The following is a 21,272-nucleotide window of genomic DNA, read 5'->3' as shown; positions in this document are numbered from 1 at the left end:
GAGGAGATAACATGGATAAAAAAATACCATCACAGATGGAGAGATTTGTCTGCTTGCAGTTCTGTTAGAAACAAATCAGTGTGATATTTGACAAAGATGCAGTGTCTTTGCCATTTATTTCTGGAAATCAGAACTCAAATATGAGTAACATTTGTGAGTTCAGTCTTCTCCCTAACTGGATATTTTGTTCATCTTAACAACTTACCTGTAGCATAAAAAGTTTCGCATTTAATCAATGAGGTACACTGACAGAACATTACAATGAAGGTTATACAGTATCTGCATTCTCTGGTCCTTGCTCTTATCATGGCCCTCACTTTTATGATCAGTAAAAAGGCACCTAGTTTTTACAATCACTAAAGCAGAAAAATAGCATTAACAGTGAATGACATAAAACTTGTGATTGGCAACATACAGGTATGTACAGATAACAAAAAAGAGTAGCTGAAGCAGACTGTTGGATGGAGTAAAAGGGGGAAAAGGTCTGTTTTTAATTGTAGAAATACTAGTCTAGAACATAATTTAGGCTGGAATCAAGAAAATTTCTAACCAAAGAGCTGGTTCTGGAACAGCCTTCCACTAGAGGTCATGAGGGAAACTAGTTTTAAAGCGGAGCTTGATATGTTTATGAAAGGGTTGCTTGAGTGGTAAGGGACTGCACTTGACCCAATTGTGAAAAACATTTTTCAAAATCTTGCTTGTATTTTACCAGAAGCTGACATAATAGCCAAGCTATTTCAAGCTAAATGGGCAAAAATCTGCTTAGAGGGCCCAGCTATGCTATGTTAAAGTCAGAATGGGCATAAATATAAAATGGGAGCAATATCAGGCCTTAGAAATATGTAGTAAACAGTACAGTAGTATATTATCACAGAGCCTGCTGAGGAACATTGTGATGATAAATGCATCAGGATGTAAAAACACCGAGAAGTCCTGTGGCACCTTACAGACTAACAGATTTGTTGGAGCATAAGCTTTTGTGGACAAAGGCCCACTTCGTCAGATTCATGACATGACAAAGTGGGTCTTTGCCCACGAAAGCTTATGCTCGGAAAAATCTGTTAGTCTGTCAGGTGACACAGGACTGCTCATTGTTTTTGTTGATACAGACTAACATGGTTACCCCTCTGATACTTCTCAGGCTGTAAGATAGTAAAGGATCAATTCAGCACCCTCTTGGGCACAATATTGCCATTTCCTTCCAAGATGCCACATTGCCAATCTGATGACCAACTTTACATATTCCCAGATTATGCCAAGCTTCTTTATCAGCACAGTTTTGATAATACTTACCTATAACTTTTGGGTAATAATCCCTTGGATTATCAAAATGTATTATAAAACTGTCCTTTTCTGTTTGTTAATTATGTTGTGTACATTTAAAGCGTCACTCATATTGGCCCTTGAAAACAAACTAGTCCGTTTCATGGTTTGATGCACATACCAAGAAGTTTGGGGCAAAAAAAAAAAATGCGCGCGTGCACGCACACACAGCAAATTTTAAATCCATACTAATTTTTTTCTTTTAAATAATTTGCTGAAAGAATATATTTAAAGAATAAAATAACAGTAAACCTAAATTTATTTTCCAGAAGTTTTTCAAAAGATGTGCAAGATTCTTAGCATATTCTCTAACATCACTTACTGCAATTTTTGTGCTCTGCCCAGCTACATTACATCTAGGTGGGAATGGCTGTAGAAAACTTAAGGAGAGACTTTGCTCTTCTCCCCTGGTTATAGGAAAATTTGCTTGCCATAAGCATTTTTAATTTTAAGTCTGATTTTGGTGTGAAAGCTTCAAGTAATGAATCTTCACAACATCGCTGGGAGGAAGAAATGTCATTTATACACAAACATGATACATGGGAGCAGGAAAACTGCCCTTGCTGTGAGAGCTAATTAAAAGTTATTCAATCAAAAGTTACTCAGAGATTCATGGTTATGAAGCTGAAAGTCACAAAACGTCTTTTAATCCAGCTCGTTACTATGATAATGTAATGGAGGAAGGATTTTTTTGTTAAGTTCTATCACATCAGTCACAAAATTATCACTTCCTATGAAGTCTCCAGCAATGATGTTGATACATTTGCTCTCTGGTCCTGGATACTGTTGCTTTATCCAGCTTATAAAGTATGGAAAGCTTGAAAGGGTCATTTTCTTCAAAGATCCATATGGATGTGCCAAAATATATTTTAAGTCTTCAGTAAGGTTAATCCCTGCAACAAAGAAACCTTCTGAAACAACAAAAAAGAAGCATTAAATGGGGATCTGTCATTACTGAGCATTGACTCAGCCCTACATCCAGAGTTTTATTTGAACAATAAGCACAGGAGCTGCCTCCAGAAAATTAGGTACCTTTCCAGTAACTGGAGTTGTCTCAACAGCTCACTTTCTCTTAGCAAGCAATTAAAACCAAACATTGCTCACCATCCGTTCATCTCTATTTCAGGGGGAAAAAATGAAGGACTGACAAAGTGAAACCAACTTCCCAGGGCTTGTTTTACCTATAAATTGTGTCTGAGAAAAGATAGTTTATAATAGGTTTTTAAAGTCAGTGAAAACCCTGCCTGTCTTTTAGTATCAGTCCCCCCGATTTCTGTGTTTTCCCTGCCTTAGTTTCCTTCCTAGAATTCAGGTTGTTACACTTACACAAATAGCTGATACCTAAAAGAGAATCAAACAGCTGATCCATTTTTGAAGCCATCAGATAAATTTCACATTGATAACCAGTCTGAGTATCCTTCAGTACTATGGACATTTAAAGCAAGGTAACAGCTATAGCACACAATGTAACAAACAGGACATTAAGGCCCAGATCCATAAAGGGACTTAGGAGCTGTGTCTACACGTGCACACTACTTCGAAGTAGCGGCACTAACTTCGAAATAGCGCCCGTCGTGGCTACACGCGTCGGGCGCTATTTCGAAGTTAACTTCGACGTTAGGCAGCGAGACGTCGAAGTCACTAACCTCATGAGGGGATCGGAATAGCGCCCTACTTCGACGTTCAACGTCGAAGTAGGGACAGTGTAGACGATCCGCGTCCCACAACGTCGAAATTGTGGGGTCCTCCATGGCAGCCATCAGCTGGGGGGTTGAGAGACGCTGCCTCTCCAGCCTGTGCGGGGTTCTATGGTCACCGTGTGCAGCAGCCCTTAGCCCAGGGCTTCTGGCTGCTGCTGCTGCAGCGGGGGATTCATGCTGCATGCACAGGGTCTGCAACTCGTTGTGGGCTCTGTGTATCTTGTGCTGTTTGGTGCAAGTGTGTCTGGGAGGGGCCCTTTAAGGGAGCGGCTGGCTGTTGAGTCCGCCCTGTGACCCTGTCTGCAGCTGTGCCTGGCACCCTTATTTCGATGTGTGCTATTGTGGCGTGTAGACGTTCCCTCGCTGCGCTTATTTCGATGTGGTGCTGCCCAACGTCGATGTTGAACATCGACGTTGCCAGCCCTGGAGGACGTGTAGACGTTATTCATCGAAATAGCCTATTTCGATGTCGCCACATCGAAATAGGCTACTTCGATGTAGGCTTCACGTGTAGACGTAGCCAGGTAGTGTAATGCTGGCCCGGTAACACCTAACTTTTAAGCACCAATCCACAAAGCCTGAGTTATATGCCTGGTATCCTAATACAATGTGTGGGCAGAGATAGGCACCTATCATGATCCAAAAAGCTAGCATGTGATGGAGGCAGCACCTTAAACTAGCTAATGGGCGATGCTGATTAAAGGGGTGTGTGGTAAGTTCCTTGCTCTGATGGAAAGTGATCCCTCCTTATAGCTTGTATTTCACTCTCTCTCTCTGATAGCCATCTAAAAACAAGACCCCCTTCATGTGAAGTCGGGGGAGTTAGGTGTATAAGTTGTTTCTGATGAGATTGAGGTAAGCATCTGCTTCTAAACAGAAAAAAAAGGTAGCACCATCTAACTTTTAGCCCATTGGTTAGGGTACTTACCTGAGTTCCCCTCTCTGTGTAAGGGGGTCAAAGAATTTGAACAGGGATATACTTACCTTTAGGAGCTATGGGATATTCTGATGTGAGGCTCTCTAAAACCCCCACCTAGAACAGTCACTGAGCCAGAAAGAGAGACTTACTTTGTGATCTGGCAGTGAAGGCAGCTGGGAGATCCAGGATCCAATAACTTTCACTTTATTCACAGTGGAGCAGCTTCAGCTGGAGAAACTGAGGGCACCCAACTTCAGAATATCCCATAGCATAGTCCAGTGGTTAGCACTTCCTGCTGAGGCACTGCATTAGAACAGGGGTTTCCTTTTATCGCTTCTGGCAGAGATGGGGAAATTAAACCTTGCTCTCCCACATCCCTGGTGAGTGTTCTGACCACTGGGCTAAAAGTTAAGGTGAGTTACATCACCACTAGCCACATGTTCTGTAGGTCCTGGTCTGATATACAGTCTCAGAGCATTCCTTCCAGATCAGGCCTCAAATGCAAGATAGGTATTCAAATACCTAGAGAGAGGCAGCAGTGCACAGGGCCAGAGGCAGAAGTTCATGTGCCTACAAGGTTCAATGAGAGTTTTGTAGATCACAGTGGAGCCTAAAACTGGGACTTGGACACTTAAGTATCGTTATGGCTCAGGCCCAAACACACACATTGGAACAAGTAGTTTGACTTCTCTAATTATTTCTTATTCCTGGTTGTGTTCCTAGTTCCTGTAAATGAGAGATGGTAGATACCTGGGCGCCCATTCTGTTTCATACTTTCTAGATACTGGATGAGATCTTGGGTTGTGGTCTTGTTTCCCCACCAATATGGAATTGCAGGCCATAGTTCACAGTGTGTCATTACTTCAATCATATCTTCATAGGAGATGATAACCTGGTAACCATATGTCCACATGTTCCGAAGCGTTGGAACTACCTGAAAGAAATTGCATGCTACTATTAGGGCTTGGCTACACTACCACTTCCTTCGAAGGAAGGATGGTAATTAGGGTGTTGAGAGTTTACTAATGAAGTGCTGCCGTGGCTCACCCGCCAGTACTTTGCAGTGCCGAGGCAACTTCCAAGTCCCCTTACTCCTGAAAATTTTGAGGAGTAAGGGGACTTCAGAGTTGCCCCGGCACTGCGAAGTACCGGCCGGTGAGCTGTGGCTAGATGTGTGCTGGTACTTCGAAGTTGCCGCGGGGGGTGGAATTTGCTTAATGAAGTGCTGCCTGTGCATGGCAGCACTTCATTAGTAAACTCCTAACACCCTAATACCATCCTTTGAAGGACGGTGGTAGTGTAGACAAGCCCTTAGAGTTGACAGGAGCTAGATGACTAACTCATGGGCAATTCTTCAGCAATTCAATTGCTAAAGTAAGAACTTGATCTAAAATGAGATATTTGGGGAAACAGGAAGGCTCCATTTTTACGGCAGTTCTAGTTAGAGGACACACTACAAGTTCCCCTTCCACATATCTAACAGCAAACTGACCTCAGTTCCCCTAATGCCTTCTACAAAATACACACCACCTCTAGACAAAGGTGCTAGATGTACAGCAAGAGTATGTTGGGGTGGGGGGGCGGGGAACAGAAGAGGTGTTTAAAAAAAAAATCTTCCCAGAGCCCTCAAGGAAGCACCACCAGACTTAATCTCCTCGGCCCATCCAGGAGAACTCCTGCCACCAGCATGACCCTCCTCCCTGCTCTCACAGTCCCCAGCATCCCCAATCTCCACCTCAATGGAAAGACTCAGAACCAGTTCATCTATCCAGGCAATAAGGGATGTATAATTTGAAACCTAAAAGTCACACAGAGATCTTTTCAATGTATTGTCCCCTCTCCCTGATACTTTGGTAGATGGGATGTGATCCATCCATGTGCTTTAAGTAATGTTTGCCTCATTTCTTACTCCCAATATCTACTTAACCTGTATGGCTGTGGAGAACAAACTGAAGTTGTTTCAGGGAAAGGCTGAGGGGAATAAAGGGATTTCTCAGCTGAGGGGAATAAAGGGATTTCGAAATGTGTGGGGTTCTTTCGAAAAGGACACCCCCCCCCCACCCCCCCCCAATGCAGCCACACTGAGCCACGCGCGTTCAAAAGCGGTGCTTTCAAAGCACCCTGGCCGGAAGCATCCTAATGCTAATGAGGCGCTGAATATTCAATTCAGCGCCTCATTAGTAATCGTTGAAATAGCCATTTGCGTGACCATTCTGAAGTTTTGGCCAAGTTAGAGCCTGTCTGTTCCATGGCTCTATTGTTCTTGCCCCTCAGATGGCTATACTGAGTTCTGAATGCTTAGAGCTGGGGTGTCCAACACAATAGAGACAAGTCACTTGTGGCTGTTTGGCCAACTGAGTGTCACTAATTGGCTTGATCAATAAATACAGTTTGAGAATAGGGTGTCTAGTTTGCTACTGCACTAGCCACTACAGTGGCTACTGCTTCAGAACTGATTGGACACCGCAAGCTTAGAGGGTGTAATTCTCCAACCCTCTCCCTGGTTTGTGTTTGCAACATGACCTATTGCTGCCTTTCCCTGAAAGAACTTCAGTTGGTTGGGCAGGTAGTCAAAGCAAGGGGGAAAAAACCTTCGTATCTCCATACTTCTCTCTTCAGCTCTCCACAAAGAAAGGGAATACCTCCCTTGCTGCAGCACCATGGAAATGGGAAGGGGGGGGGCGCGAATTCATTTGGTAGGAAGGACCTAAAGCAGAGGGAGCAAAGTGGGCGGTGGGCCCTCTTGGGGGGATGGGGAGAGTGGCTGCTGGGTCTCAGACATCACGCATTATAAATGTTGAAGTGTTGCTGGTTTTATATACGTGTATTCATATTTATGTACTGATTAATAAAGTTTTTACATTCTACACACTTATTTTCCTACACGTGCCAAAAGAGTATTTTTCACATGACCCTAATCAAAATTTCCACCAGTTTGGATTACATTCAACAGGCTAGAGGGGGCTGTGCTAATAGTAGGGATAAATAGTGGGGCCTGACATAAAAAGTGCTCACCTCTGATCTAAAGAAGTGTGACGTTTTAAAGCAGGTAGAAATTAAACACCACACTTGCTATAATTATCTTGGTCACTCCTCTCAATGCTGGCACGCCAGTGATTTTTGATTCTTTGCTTCCAATAGATCTAAAAGGAGTTTTATGCAGTTTTTACCAGAACGAAGGGCTGGCAACATGTCATGTTCAGCAGCATAAGTGGTACAAGCAAGAATCTAGCACTGAAACTTACAGTATAGATATGCTAGTCCCACCATGATCATAGTCCCTTTTTATGTTGTATCAAAACTTCCTGTTGTGGTGAGCTCAGCTTTATTCTTCCCATTCTGGTTCTTCATTCTCATTCTGAACACAATTAATCTATTCCATTACATTCTCTAATATTGGTTCTCTTACTGCAGGATTTTATTCCAAAAAAATGAGAAAGCCTGTGGCACTTACAGACTAACAGATTTATTGGAGCAAAAGCTTTCATGGGCAAAGACCCACTTCATCAGAGAGGTCTTCAAAGAAACCGTAAAAGAATGTCACTCAGGTCTTTAGTTATTCAGCTGAAGTGAGGCCTGAATATTCAGGATCATCCAGTTTTCCCCAGAATTGTTCTATTTTAACTCTGCTCCACAAACCTCTTTGAAATGGTAATCTTGAATGGTTACCATTTCATACAGTAGCTTCAAAGGCTTAATTCAAATAGTAAACAGGGTCATCATTATCTTAGCACCCTCAAGTCTCCAGAGAGGTCTGACTGTTCATGTGCCCCTTTGAAATGTTAATTGTTTAACTGCTCAAAGCTCCTGTACCTTGTAGCTGGTTTAAAAAAAAAACTTGAAAATTGTAACTCTTAGAATTAAATCATTTAATAATTTCTGATTATTAACTCACGTGCTTTCTGGAAGGCTCAAAGGAATGGTAGTAGGATGGCAAGCCACTCACTGCTGGGTTGGCATGTCAAATCCAGCATAAATTGAATGGCAAAAGTTAGTACCACCTGCTGGTTGTTGTGTGAAGTCAGTATGTGGTCCCAGTCCATTCCCTAATGGGCAAGTCCATCTCTCTCTCTCACACACCCGCGCGCCTAGCACTAATTAGCACTAGTTGTAGCACAGAGGTCCAGGATCAAAATGACAGACCAACCTCCATTGCTGACATACATTGGTGGAGCACTGTGAGGAAGCCTGTAGTGCTGCTAAGTATCGGAGGGGTAGCCGTGTTAGTCTGGATCTGTAACAGCAACGAAGGGTCCTGTACTGCTGCTGCCATTATGCAGCAATTCCATCAGACAGCTATAGGGCCACAGAGTTGTCAGGGGAGCACTGGCACTGAAACAATACTAGAAACCCACCACCACGACAGACATTCCCAATCATGCCTTCAGAGCGCAGATAACATCATTCTGATCAGCAGGGCTAAGAGCCACCACAGGGCCCAGGGCAAGGTGTGGGCGGGGGAGACAGCTCCACACCCCCTGGAAGAGTCAGGGCCTCAGGCGAAAGGGCTAGGGACGGGGAAGCCAGCCCTCAGCACTGCCCAGACCATGGCACGCGTCCCCCTTCCAGCCTTCAGAGCCGTGCAGAGCGCCCAGTGCAGCGCTTCAAGTAGCAATTCAAAGGAGGGCGGGGCTCCAGCCACTGCCTCAGTAGCAGTGGCCAGGAGCCCTGGACCCCTTTGAATCACCAGGCCCTGGGGCAATTGCCCCCTTTGCCATCCCTGTCAGTGCGCCTGATTCTGACTAAGCACAAGAGGGAGTGAATTGTTTTGAATCCCATCAGTGGAATGGCTGTGGATCAATCCACCCAGGTGTCTGTATAATTCACAGGTGCAGTTACAAAATTTACCTAATTACTACACATCTTAGGTACCCTTTAGTGGATTACAGTACAACAGATTTTACATGCATCCATTTTAGGCATAAAGTGAGGAGTGAGAAAAGAGACTTTCTTTTTAAAAAAATCTATATTTATATATTACATGGCCTTGTCCATATTAGCAATTTTCTAGCCATAGAAAAATGCAGCTCTACTAATGGTAACAACTGTGGAGGATTACAGCTATAAAGTTTCTTACAGGTGCAGTCTGCTTTCCATTTTCACATAGTTCTATTTAACTGAATTAGGAAGAAACCAAAAAAGTCTCTTCCAGAAATTCAACCTATAGATAATACTTTGTAAGTGTATAAGTGTTTTTAAGTCATCCTTACTGAATTTAAGAAATTTCTGTACCTGTTATGGAATCTTATTGTGCCCTAAAAATGTTAAATTATGTTTGAGTTTTGCATTAATAGCTAGAGAATCTTATTTGAGTGGCCCAGACCGTGAGTTCCTTTCTCATGTCGGTAAACTCATACAAATAAGCGCATTGCCTACAATATCTATGTGTGACTCTGTTTTATTCCATGAGGGAAGGTTACCACAGTTCTGCCAGGACCTAAAAACAGCAGGACTGGATTACACAGCTCCAGGGAAGCCCCACCCCATGAAATGTTTGTATGTGATGTTATAAGCTGGGTTTTCCAGAAACTCAGATAAAGAGTTTTTGGTATAAAAAGCTTGGTTTGCACTGACACAGGTCACACAGAGCCATCATTTTTTTTGTCAGCAAATGGACAGAGCCCTCTGCTCACAGAGTGGGGGGGTTTTGTAAGTTTCAGTGGGTCCTAAAACTGGGACTTACACCCCTAAATCTGGTATTTAGGTGCTTACATCCTTTTGTAGATCTGAGCCTACGTTACTTCCCTAAGGTCACACAGGAAATGTATATTTCAGCAGGAACTTGATCACAGCTCTCCTAAGCTCCTAGGCTAACACCCTAGACCTTCTGCTAACCCTTGCCTCAAGTTCCCCTCCTGGGGCTTCCTAGTAAATGTCCTTCAGTTCTCAGGAAAGTCACATAAACACAACTTCTTGGGTTCAGACTTATTAAGACAGCAAACTTAAACTTCAAAATCAAAACAAGTGTTTCCCCAACTCTATAGGTTCATCAAGAGCTTCACTGGACCCAACATTATTTTCTCCCAAAGCCAGGTCCTAAAAATAATTACATCTCCACTTACATCTCTTGGACACAGTATAGAATGGAAAATCTTTTTTATGCAGGAGATAAGATGATAATGAAGATCCCTGGTCAATCCAACAAAATTCCTGCAGGCAAGTATAACAACTTCCCGAGGATGGGCTTGCAACCACTTGAAAACTTCCAACAGGATATCCTACAAAAGTAAAAGTCAGTTCAACTTGGGGAGAATTGAATAAACAATAAACCAATAATTTGTGATGGCTAGCCCCTCAGCTGGTACAAATCAGCATCGCTTTATCATGAAAGACAATATGGGATAGTCTTCAGGAAATTTCATAGTGGCTGGAGAGCCATCTTTAGGATTATTATTTCAGTGGAGCTATGCTTATTTATGCCACCTGTGGATATCTACTTTATATATGTAGGGAATGTGGCAGAAGGAATGCAGTGCTGCTGAAGGCTGGGAGGAATGAGTCTCCCAGAGGTCATCTGCATGAGAATGCAAAAGGTGTGCACGTGTGATACCTTTTCAGGCAAAGCCTCATGGGTAGCAAGTAAGCCATGAGATTTGGTCTATTGTAAACATGTAGTTGTAAAATCACAATTTAAGCTGACACTTAAGGTGGGAGTTGTGAGATCTCACCAATGCTCCGGGTTGTTGAGGGGGACAGGGCAGACACCTTAGCTGTGTAAGACATTGATTACACAGGGCTCCCTGGTTTAAAGCATTGTGAGAGAGCAAGGGGAGGGGTATGGGTTGAGCCAGCTTGCTGAGTGCTTTGGCCCTGCCTATGCCTTGGCCATATAGCTATAAGCCTGGCTTGACTAACCCTCCCCACCTGTTAAAAGATAGAGCTGGATACTAGGGTGTTTGTGAAACCCCACACTAGAGATACCAAGAGCTGAAATCACAGAGTGGCAGCTGAGGCCACACAGAGCTGAAATCACTGGGTTCTGCCTTAGGGCAGTCCCAAGCAGTGGGGTTAGGACTGGCGGACAACAGCAGGACCAGCAGGCGGCCGGTAGGAGCGGCGGCGGTAGACGACGGCGGCCGGCCGGTAGGAGCGGCGGCGGTAGACGACGGCGACCGGCCGGTGGCTGGTAGGAGTGGCGGCGGCAGTAGACACCGGCGGGCGGCCGGTAGGAGCGGCGGCGGCAGACGACGGTGACCGGCAGACGGCTGGTGACAGCAAGGGGAGGCTACAGACAAGTGGACAGCTAGTATTGCCCTGGTGATGTATCTGTGGGCTTTGAGTTTGGGACTGCACCGCAGAGGGTACACCCTGTAACTGTGTGTGTGTGGAAAAGGGCCAAGAGCCCCAGCAAGAGACTGGGTTCTACTGCATATGGGGATGGTATCTGGGTAAAAGGGGTTTTGTCTCTTCTATGCTGAGATATACTGCATCGGTCGCTGTAACCTTGGGGTAGGTTACGGTCATTAAACAAGCCATTTCTATCTCAGACTCTGTGCTTGCAAGGCGGGGGAGAACCACCTTACAGGCACCCAGCACGGGGGTGAAATTGTCCCAGGCCACTGGGTGGGGGCTCGAGCCGGTTGATTGTATCCTTGATAGGAAAACCCCACAAGAGTTGAACCCGGCCCTTCTGGCAGGCATCTGGCGTTAACAAAAGGGTTACATATATGAGTGTATATATGGTATATAAGAACTTTGCCTTTTCAGTGTCTTTCATCCAAGGATTTCAAAGGTAAAAATGGAATCCTAATTTTTCTGAATTAGTTCAAAGGCAGAGTGAGTCAGTGGAAGAATCCCAGGGTAAAGTCCCAGATCCAATGACTCCCATAATCTCTTATCCTGTTAGTTGTGTACCCATCTCATTGAAAGCATATGCAACTAACAGCATAGCCAGGCCCCATTATTCATTAAATACATTTACCTTGAAAAATATTATACCTGTAGTACACTTTAAATGCCTTTTTTTTTGTCATTTATTTAGAAGAAAAGTCACTTTGTGCTCACATCCCAGAGTGATGGACTGTCTCAAGATGAGATACAATCACAAAATTCATCCTGTAGAGCAGCAATCATATGTTTGCAGAGAACAGTGAAAGATAATTCCAAATCAAGCGGCTGTGTGGGAGTTAAGCCTTGTGAAGCACTGCTGAAATTAGTTTCAGTTTCAACAATCAACCCTGCAGTACATTTAATTTCCTATTTTGAGTTCCCATGTTACTAAAGAAAGAATAACGTGTTCAGAAAATCAAAGGAACTCTTATTCAAAAGTAGTGATTGGTTCTTAAATATATATTAAACAGCCCCCCTGTCTGAATGTGCCAGATATAAGAAAAATACCTCTACTACAGCCGTTGTGTACAGCATATGTACAAAGAACAAATTGTCCGAAGGGTCATTAGGCTTGTGAGCGATCCTAAAATCCAAATATCTAATCCCAGCATCCAGTTGTTCTGACACATTTAGTACCTGAATGGGTAAAAACAGCAAAATAATCCTAAATTGTTTGTAGGTGGCATTTTAGGGAAGTAAAGAAGATTATAAAATTGTCCAATCATATTTTAGGGTTACAAAAATCAATTACATCTTTCAACCTTAAAGTGACGCTGAAAGTTTTGTCTGTGTGTGTGTGTGTGTGAGAGAGAGAGAGAGAAAGTTTATTTCCTTCTGAAGTGGACACTAAACACAGATTAGATTCTTTTAAGATCTTTTTAAAAGGACTTTACATTATCTATATAATAAACATTTAGGAGCCAATCCTTTAACCTCTACACACAAGTAGTTTTGATTTATAGTGAGTTCTGAGTTCAGTAATATTCCAGTTGAAGTTATCTGTGCTGCTTGCACAAGAAAAGGTTGCAGGCTCAGCAACTTAAAAAGGTCTACATTAATTTCCCTCTGATCAAAAGATTTTACAGAGATTTTCTTTAGGGAGCTCCCTGATTCAGTTCTCTCAACAGAAAAAAATAATCCCACAGATACTGGATTTTTATTTTAAATACTTATTTATAATATTAAAGTAATTAAAAAGGCTGAATCACTTTCTCAATTCCTACAAACAGAAGCCTTATCTACTCTTTCCCATACCCCTGTAACTAATCGTTCTACTAAGACAGTTGGAGAATGTGGCGAATGAAAGGCTTAGTAAAACCCCATAAGCATATAAATTCATTTAGATAGTGGCTGGGGCACACTTTGGGGAAGGGGTTCCAGCAGCCAGTGGGCAGAGTTATCTGTGCCTTAAATATTGAGTCTGTTCTGGTATGGCTATGATCTGAAGAAGTGGGTCTATCCTAAGAAAGCTCATCACCTAGTAAATTATTTTGTTAGTCTTTAAAGTGCTACTGGACTGCTTTTTGTTTTGATAGTACATAGACTAGCACAGCTATCTCTCTGTTACTGTCCTATGGCTAGTTTGTCCAACCATCCTGGGTCCCTTTCTTTGAGGTTCCTTCAGGTCCCAGGGACTAGCAGGGCCCTGGCAATGGTGGTAGGGATTGGCCCCTGCCCCACATTCACCACCAGCAGTGGGATGCTGAGCAACCTGACCCCAGCTCGCTCTGCTTCTCACTGTCAGTGCATGGGGGGTGTGGTTCTACCCCTTACCCAAACCTCATCCCCCTTGTGATGTGGTCCTGGAGGATTAGGCGGGGGCCTGGAATTGGCAGCAGGGATCAGCCCCCTGCCCCACTCACCGGCAGTATCAGGAAGTGGAGTGACCCAGCTCCAGCCCACTCTACTCTCCCAGCCAAAGCTCTTGGGTGGGGTCTGGACGAAGGTGTGGAACCACCCCACGTTCATCATCAGAGTGATGGAGCTGGGAGCAGATGAGCAAAGTGAGCTGAGGCTGGGTCACTCTGCTTCCCCCTGCTACCAGCAGGGAGTGCAGGGGCGGGCCTGACCCCTGTGCCTGGGGGCAGCCCACTCTGCCCTGTAGTCACCTGGGCTGTGTTGCTAAGTGGAGAGTGCTTGGGGGAAGAGGTGGGGTGGGAGCAGAGTGGAGGCAGAGCAGTGGTAGGCAGAGGCACAGGTTTGGGGAAGAGCTGGAATGAGCACGGGAAGAAGCAGGGCCCTTCCTCAGGCTAAAAGTAGTGTGGGGAGGAGTCATCTGTGGGATGGTCACATGGTCAGTGCCCCCCTTGTGTCCCGCCCCAGCAATCGCCACTAAGATTACCTATGAGAAAATTTGCACCTATCTGTCTAAGCAGTTATAGGACAAGAGGGAGGGTCTTATTTAAATGCTAAAAAGACAGAACAAAAGGTACAAATGCATGGTCATTTTTCAAAACAGAGAGCTGTAAAGAGGGGTGTCCCCCTAGGGCAGGGGTCTGCAAACAAAATAGCAATTGTTTTTTCAAAGTCAGTAAAATACTCCATCATTCAAGAGCTGCAATGCATGTGACTACAAATGGTCCTTAATAAGTAATGTCACACCATACTTTTTGTAACCCCTATTTTAAAAACAGCACACACACAATGATTTGTAATGCGATACATGTTTACTGAAGGATGTTCACGCACTTTTTACATATTCTGTTTCCTCATGCTGTACAGGTGTGTGCTTGTACTACTGCCATCCTGATTTTCACTCCTGAACCTATTTTAATTATGCCAATTGTACTTCAAGTTTTAGTTTGCTTTCTTAAAATGCGTCTTGCCCTTCACAGCCCGAATGCCACAAGCTTCCTTTTCCTTTTCAAAATCAAGACTTTATTAGCAATACAATCAAAACACAGATACAGTATCATATCCCACAATGCACTGCACGTATTGAAGGGGGAGTTACCCGACATTTCGAGATCATGTAGTGTTTGATATTTACATATGAGTTGTTCATTGCTGGGTTTTAAACATTCACTGTTTATGAAATAATCATGAAGGGGCTTTTTTACTTTGCAATTATAGCACTGGGAGCCACAAACAAGTCCTTATAGAGCCGCGTGCAGGTCCGGAGCCACAGGTTACAGAGCCCTGCCCTAGGGCTTGTACTGGGGCTAGTTCTGTTCAACATATTCATAAGAGATCTGGAGACAGACGTAGAGAGTGAGACTGGAAAATTCGCAGCTGGTGCAAAACTTCTGAAGATAGTTAAGTCCAAAGGAGACTGCAAAGAGTTACAAAGGGATTTGGCGTATGGAACAGCTTCTATATGAGGAGAGACTGAAAAGACTGGGAAAAGAGATGACTAAGAAGATGGATAGAGGTCTATAAAATTATTACTAGTGTGCAGAAAATGAAAAAAGAAATTTTATTTACTCCTTCACACAACACATGAACCAGGACTTATCTGATGAAATTAATAGGCAGCTGATTTAAAACAAATGAAAGGAAGTATTTCTTCCGCACAGCCAACCTGTGGAACTCAGTACAGGGAACGTTGCAACAGCCAAAACTATAATGTGGTTCATAAAGGAACTAGACAAATTCCTGGAGGATAGGTCCACTGATGGTTATTACTCAAGAAACTAAGACTGGATTACAGGGATGGATCACTCGATGATTGCCTGTTTTGTTCATTCCCTTTGAGGCATTTGGCCACTGTTGGAAGTCATCATACTGAGCTAGATAGGCCATTGTTCTCACCCAGTATGGCTGTTCTTCTGTTCTCAACTAATTTGGATGAGAAAGCAGTATGTGGGGGAGAAGGGGCAGTTAAGAGTTGCCTTTATTTATGAATCGTCTAGCCCTAAAGTATCAACATCTCTCACCAAAATATCTTCCCCCTAAACAGAAATTTGGTAACTACAGCATGTTTCTGTCTTACTGCTCTACCTATGGCATTGTTTACATATCTAGGTACCAGTGAATTCCTTAATTTGATTGGAAAAAAGTATGAACATTCAGTGCTGTGTAACAAACTTTAGATAGGACAATTAATTCAAGTCTGAGAGCATTAGATCATTGGTTACCTGTGTTTTAGACCATTTCATAATAATAGGATGTATGATGAAGGGCACACATTTATCTATTATCTGCAACAGCTTTGATTCATTGACACTTATATGAGAATTTTTGTCCAAACAGTAAGTCATAGTGTCATGGCTCCCTGCAGAATTAAAAACAAGGGTAAATTACTTTCAATCTTTGCTAATAACTATCTATTTCACACTAGAAAATCATATCACATATGCACACCTAACCTTCTAATTCCCAGCCCACCCCCAACATATAAGTGTTTATTAGCAAAAGGTACATCTCTTCAGTGTGTTTCTACTACTGTGTAGCTAAATCAAGATTACCACCTCCGCGTAAAATCCTAATGGGATAAAAGGCACTGTCACTTTTGTCTCAGTGTAGCCAGTCAAGCCCTCACCTGGTTCACTCAAGTGTAGATAAGAGCAACAAGGCTTTCTCACTAGTACGATTTTACACTGAGTTAGCTTATCTGCAGTTAGATACCTCAATGTAAAACTGTCTCTGTTTGCAATGAACACACAAAAATTTGAACCTGGATATAAATGTCCTCAAATTAGTGGAGTTCAGTCCAGGATATCACTCTCTAACCCATCATCAATAGATGGGAAACTCCCAGAACTGTGATGTATAGATGAAATTCAACTCTCTGCACAGTGCCTAAAAGCCACTTAACTTTCACTTGTATCTAATGTTTACTGTGAAAAAGTTACAAGACACTGCTTTCTAACTCTGTGCCCTATTTAACTGGATACTGCTGCACAGTATAGTTGATCACTTTGCTATCCCGTTTGTACATGGCCCTCTAATTTTGCAGAGTATCATGAAAATTAACTAATGACAACACAGAGATTCACAGGAACTTTTACAGTCTGTGTGTGGGAAGAAATTTGCAAGATAAGGATCGACTTTTTTTAAACCTTTTGTTGTGTGTCTCAATACTGTTTCTGACAAGTGTGCAAAAAGTTATGGGTCAGTCCCAGTGAAGTCAATGACAATACTCCCCTTACCTTTGAAGGAAAACAGATCAGATCAGATTGTCAAATAATCAAGATCTTCCATCTTAGAAATGGAAACCTCTATGCACAGACATTTACTCTACTATTGTCCCTTTGGATCTTTAAAATTATTTCTAAAATACGCAGCAAAGCCCAAATGCAGCACAAAAAACACTAGTGAGGGACACTGCACTACACTACTGCAAGAAGCTTACTTTAAAAAGACGGGTCTTTCTTATCTTTAGCTAAGTACAAATGAGCCAAAGCCAAGCTCGATTTTAAATTCTCACACATCTATCGATGTCAATAAGGCCAGATTCCACCCATCCCTTGTAATTTCCACTTCAAGAATCTGCTCTTCTGATGTAAATAATGAACAGTAGTAGAAGTCGTAAAATGCTAGATTTGTGGAGGATCAAGGTCACAGTGAGTCTAAAGTAAGGGACCTTTGCTCAAATAAGAAATATCCTGCCTAAAATCCTATTTCTATTGTTTTGCTAAAACAGTAGACCCCCGACTTATGTGGAGGTTGCATTCTTGTGCAATCCCACATAAGTCAAATTTGGTGTAACTTGAGGAGCCAGGAAACTGACCGCAGAAGCACGTTTGACTTTCGTCTGACTCTCGCCGCCCCGACAGGAGTAAGGAAACCTCACCTGTCAGGGTGGCAGCTGAGCATCAGGCTCTTGGCTGCTGCCACCCCACAGCAATGCTGGTCCCCACTCCTCCCCGCTCCATGTGCAGGAGCCAAGAAACTGACCAGCACTGCTGCGCTGGTCAGTTTCCTGGCTCCCCTGAAAGGCAGGCAGCCTGGAGCCAGGTACCAGCTCTCCGCGACTTAGAGTCGCATTAATTCGAAATACATGAAACTCAAGTGCATGTATCCCAGGGTTCTATTGTAGTACATAATCTATAGCTAGTGGTCAGAGGGAAATGGTCAGTAGGGACTACTGACATCACTATTCATTATACCTTTCAAAAACACACCCTGCCAATGGTGCATGTAGTCTACATAACCACTTGTTCCTCTCTTTGTTCCACTCATTGTCCTTACCTACTTCTTCTTTTTGTTTATTAGTCCTGCCCGCTGAACCTGGCCTGTCTCAGGTCTGGGTAGTGCACAGAGCTTTTGTCTCATTGTAACCCTTTCAGTTTGGAGTGTGATATTTTACCAAAATAATTAAATTGGTGCAACCTCTAGTGTGGATAGAATCATACTGTGCCAGCACAAGTACATAGATTTCAAAGCCAAACAGGACTACTGGTCCAAGCCCGAGTCTAACACAGGCCACAGCACTTCCCTGAAATAATTCCTAGCGGACATCTTTTAGGAAAACATCCCATTGATTTCAAAATTGTCAGTTATGCAGAATCCGGTAACACGCTTGGTAAGTTATTCCAGTGGTGAATTGCTCTCACCATTAAAATGTATGAGGTTACTCGCCTGTGCAGGAACTGAGGTTCTTTGAGAAGGTTGTCCCTGCAGGCTGCTCCACAGTAGGTGTCTGTGCGTTCCTGTGCCTCGAGTCAGAGATTTGTCGTAGCAGTGCCCATGGTAGGCCGTGAACAGGGCAGCCGGTGTGTGCCACTCGGAGCCACTAATCCACAAGTACAGCCAACCGGTTAATTCTCTGCCGCAGAGGATGCCAGAGCACTCCGAATCAGAGGAGAGGAGGGTGGGTAATGGAGCACCCACAGGGACAAGCATCTCAAGGAACCTCAGTTACTGCATGGGTGAGTAACTGTCTCTTCTTCTTTGTGGAGTGTCCTTGTGGGTGTTCCACTTAAGGTGACTGTGGAGCAGTGTCTGTATGCAGAGGAAGAGATTTCACAGCTAGTGAACAAACCCTGGACAAGATTGAATGTCCCAAACCTGCAACAGAGGCCGACTACTTCTCCAATGTATAATGTTTGGTAAAGGTTTGAGCCAGCGGGGCCAACCGCCACCATGCCCTGGGGTCAAGATACGGGTGGGCTCAGCTCAACACCCCCTGAACAGGCAGAGCTTCAGCTGTAAGGGGCAGGGTCAAGGCCAGTCAGCCCTTAGAGCTGCCCAGAGCATGACACTGGGTCCTTCCCAGCCCTCAGAAGCTATGTGGAGCGGTAGATTGCCACTCCCACAGCATTTCAAAGGGGCCCAGATCTCCTGGCTGCTGCCACTTCTACTGCAGCAGTGGTGACGTCCAGGGGTTCCCTGCCCCTTAGAATGCCGGGCCCCTATGCACTGGCTTCCCTTGCCCACCCCCCACCTACTTCAGTGGGCCTGGTGTAGGCAAATACCCAGGTCAATGCTTTGCAGATGTCCATTAAGGGACCATTTTTGAGGTTGTGATCACCACAACTTCTAGATCTTTTTCAGCAATGCAACTGCCAAGCCAATTATTCCCCTTCTGTGTTTGTACACGTGGTTTTTCCTTCTTTAAATATAGTACCTCCATTTATCTTTGTTAATTTTCACTTTTTTGTCTATAGTTCAGTCTTCCAGGTTTCCCTCTAAATTTTAGCTCTATCCTCCAAAGCATTTGTGCACCGTGATTCCTAAGGAACTCTACTCAGGACCTCTCTAATCTGACATCATTCCATTAATAATTGAATATTCATGTATCCACTTAACAGTAGTTCCACGAAGCCCACATTTTTCCATGCTACTTCTTAAAAAGTCAAAAGCCTTACTCAAGCCTGGGTATATTATGTCCACCACATTCCCACTGTCCACCAGATCAGTAGGTTGTCAAAGGCATTCTGTTTACCAAAGTCCCTTGCCAAAGACAATTACACAAAGTTAGCAGCCCTGGGAAAAAAATGAAAGGTCCTCTCACAGATCAGTAACAGGCTAAAAGCTCTGTTCCCTCTAATTTTTCCCACCCCCACTGGAACAAATTTTGTTATATGCACCCATATAGATGTGATGTGCTGCAATTCAATGTGGCAGTGGTTGGGTCAAGAGCCTGAGTTCTGAGTATGGTAGGGGGCTCAAGCCTAGGGCAGAGGGTTGGGATGCAAAGGTGTGAAGGCTTTGGCTGGTGGTGCAGGCTCTGGTGTGGGGCTGGGGATGAGGAGCTCAGGGCTGGAACAGAGGGCTGGCATGCAAGAAGCTCTGGCAGGGGTCAGGGCTTTGTGGTGTGGCTGGCAATGAGGAGCTCAGAGCTGGGAGAGAAGGGGTGTGAGGGCTCTGACTGCTCATGCAGGCTATAGTGTGGGATTGGATTGAGGAGTTTTGGGTGAGGGAGTGTGCTCCAGGGCTGCTGTGAGGCGAGAGGATTCTCCCCATCCCTCCCCCAATCTCTTTTCTCTCAGTAGCACCTGGGCTGGAAGGGAAATGCACCTCTCTGCACCAGAGCAGCTCCAGGGCCGGAGGAGCAGGATAGGTACCCCTCCCCAAGCCCCTGCAAGTTTCAGCTGCGGCTGGATTGGAGCTGAGGGAGAGCCATCCTGGCTGCTGCAGAAACTAGTGCCATGGCTGGGCCCAGTTATGAAGACCAAGACTATGACAGGGTTCAAAGAAGAATTAAATAAGTTAATGGAGGATACACCCATCAATGACTATTGGCCAGTACGGGCAGGGATGGTGTACCTAACTTCTGTTTGCCAGAGGCTGGGCAACTGGCGATGGTTCGCTAAATGATTGCTTGTTTTTTTCTTTCCTTTTGAAGCATCTGCCATTGGCCACTGGCAGAAGACATGGTATTGAGGTAGATGGGCCATTAGTCTGAGTCAGTATGGCCATTCTTAGGTAATTAGACTAATCTTTCCCAGAGGGTAATCTGCTCCAAACATAATTCGCCAGGAGAGCAGAACTACCCTGGCAACTTTTGAAAACAGTCACGTGGTCATTAATGATCGTAAGAGATCAGGAACCTGGTTTACATCCAATTCAACAGACTGCACCTTCAGCTACTCTCACCAAATCTGTTTACATTATTTCTTCCCTGGAAAAGAAATTATATTATCTTTTAGCACAAAAGCTGAGCATGCTGTTAGTACACAAAGGGTCTGCTGCTTAAATGATCTGACAAAATGTTGAATATCTAAAGGACAAAATTAATCTTTACCTGGGAGGGATAAGTTATGGAGAGGAACATCCCAGAGATTTTCTGGCAGCTGTGACATCCAGTTACCATTTTCATGGCACCGATTAATGAACCTTTCTGAAGTGGGTTCCATTAGTTGCAACTAACAGTGGTTTCTTACAGGATGTTCTGAAAAGCATTGAAATATTTTGTAAATTTTAAATAGTTTGAGTGATCCACGCTCCCACTGTAAAACTCACATTTGATCTGCCGGATGAGGTGCAGTTGAGGCCTGACGTTGAGTGCACTGAAATCAATGGAAGGACTCCTGTTAGCTTCATTGAGCTTTGGGCCAAGACCCCTATACTCTGAGAAAGAAGCTAATTTACTACTAAGGTAGGAGATGTGACTT

The 21,272-nt window shown here is 43.9% G+C and overlaps 1 protein-coding gene across 1 annotated transcript; it reads right to left on the bottom strand.

Annotated features, from left to right (window-relative positions):
* Nucleotides 1-981: 981 nt before the first annotated feature.
* PLCXD1 (phosphatidylinositol specific phospholipase C X domain containing 1) lies at nucleotides 982-21,014 on the bottom strand. Its single transcript, XM_074992219.1, has 6 exons — nucleotides 20,903-21,014; nucleotides 15,849-15,985; nucleotides 12,280-12,408; nucleotides 10,005-10,160; nucleotides 4,693-4,876; nucleotides 982-2,234 (listed from the first exon to the last, which is right to left on the bottom strand). The coding sequence occupies exons 1-6, from the start codon at nucleotides 21,012-21,014 to the stop codon at nucleotides 1,969-1,971; spliced, it is 984 nt and encodes a 327-aa protein (XP_074848320.1). The 3' UTR covers nucleotides 982-1,968.
* Between the last annotated feature and the right edge of the window lie 258 nt (nucleotides 21,015-21,272).

The sequence above is a fragment of the Carettochelys insculpta genome, chromosome 1 (genome assembly GCF_033958435.1).
Source record: "Carettochelys insculpta isolate YL-2023 chromosome 1, ASM3395843v1, whole genome shotgun sequence".
Classification (NCBI taxonomy): domain Eukaryota; kingdom Metazoa; phylum Chordata; order Testudines; family Carettochelyidae; genus Carettochelys; species Carettochelys insculpta.
The sequence above is the reverse complement of the archived record's forward strand: the minus strand, read 5'-3'. Positions and strand labels throughout refer to the sequence as shown.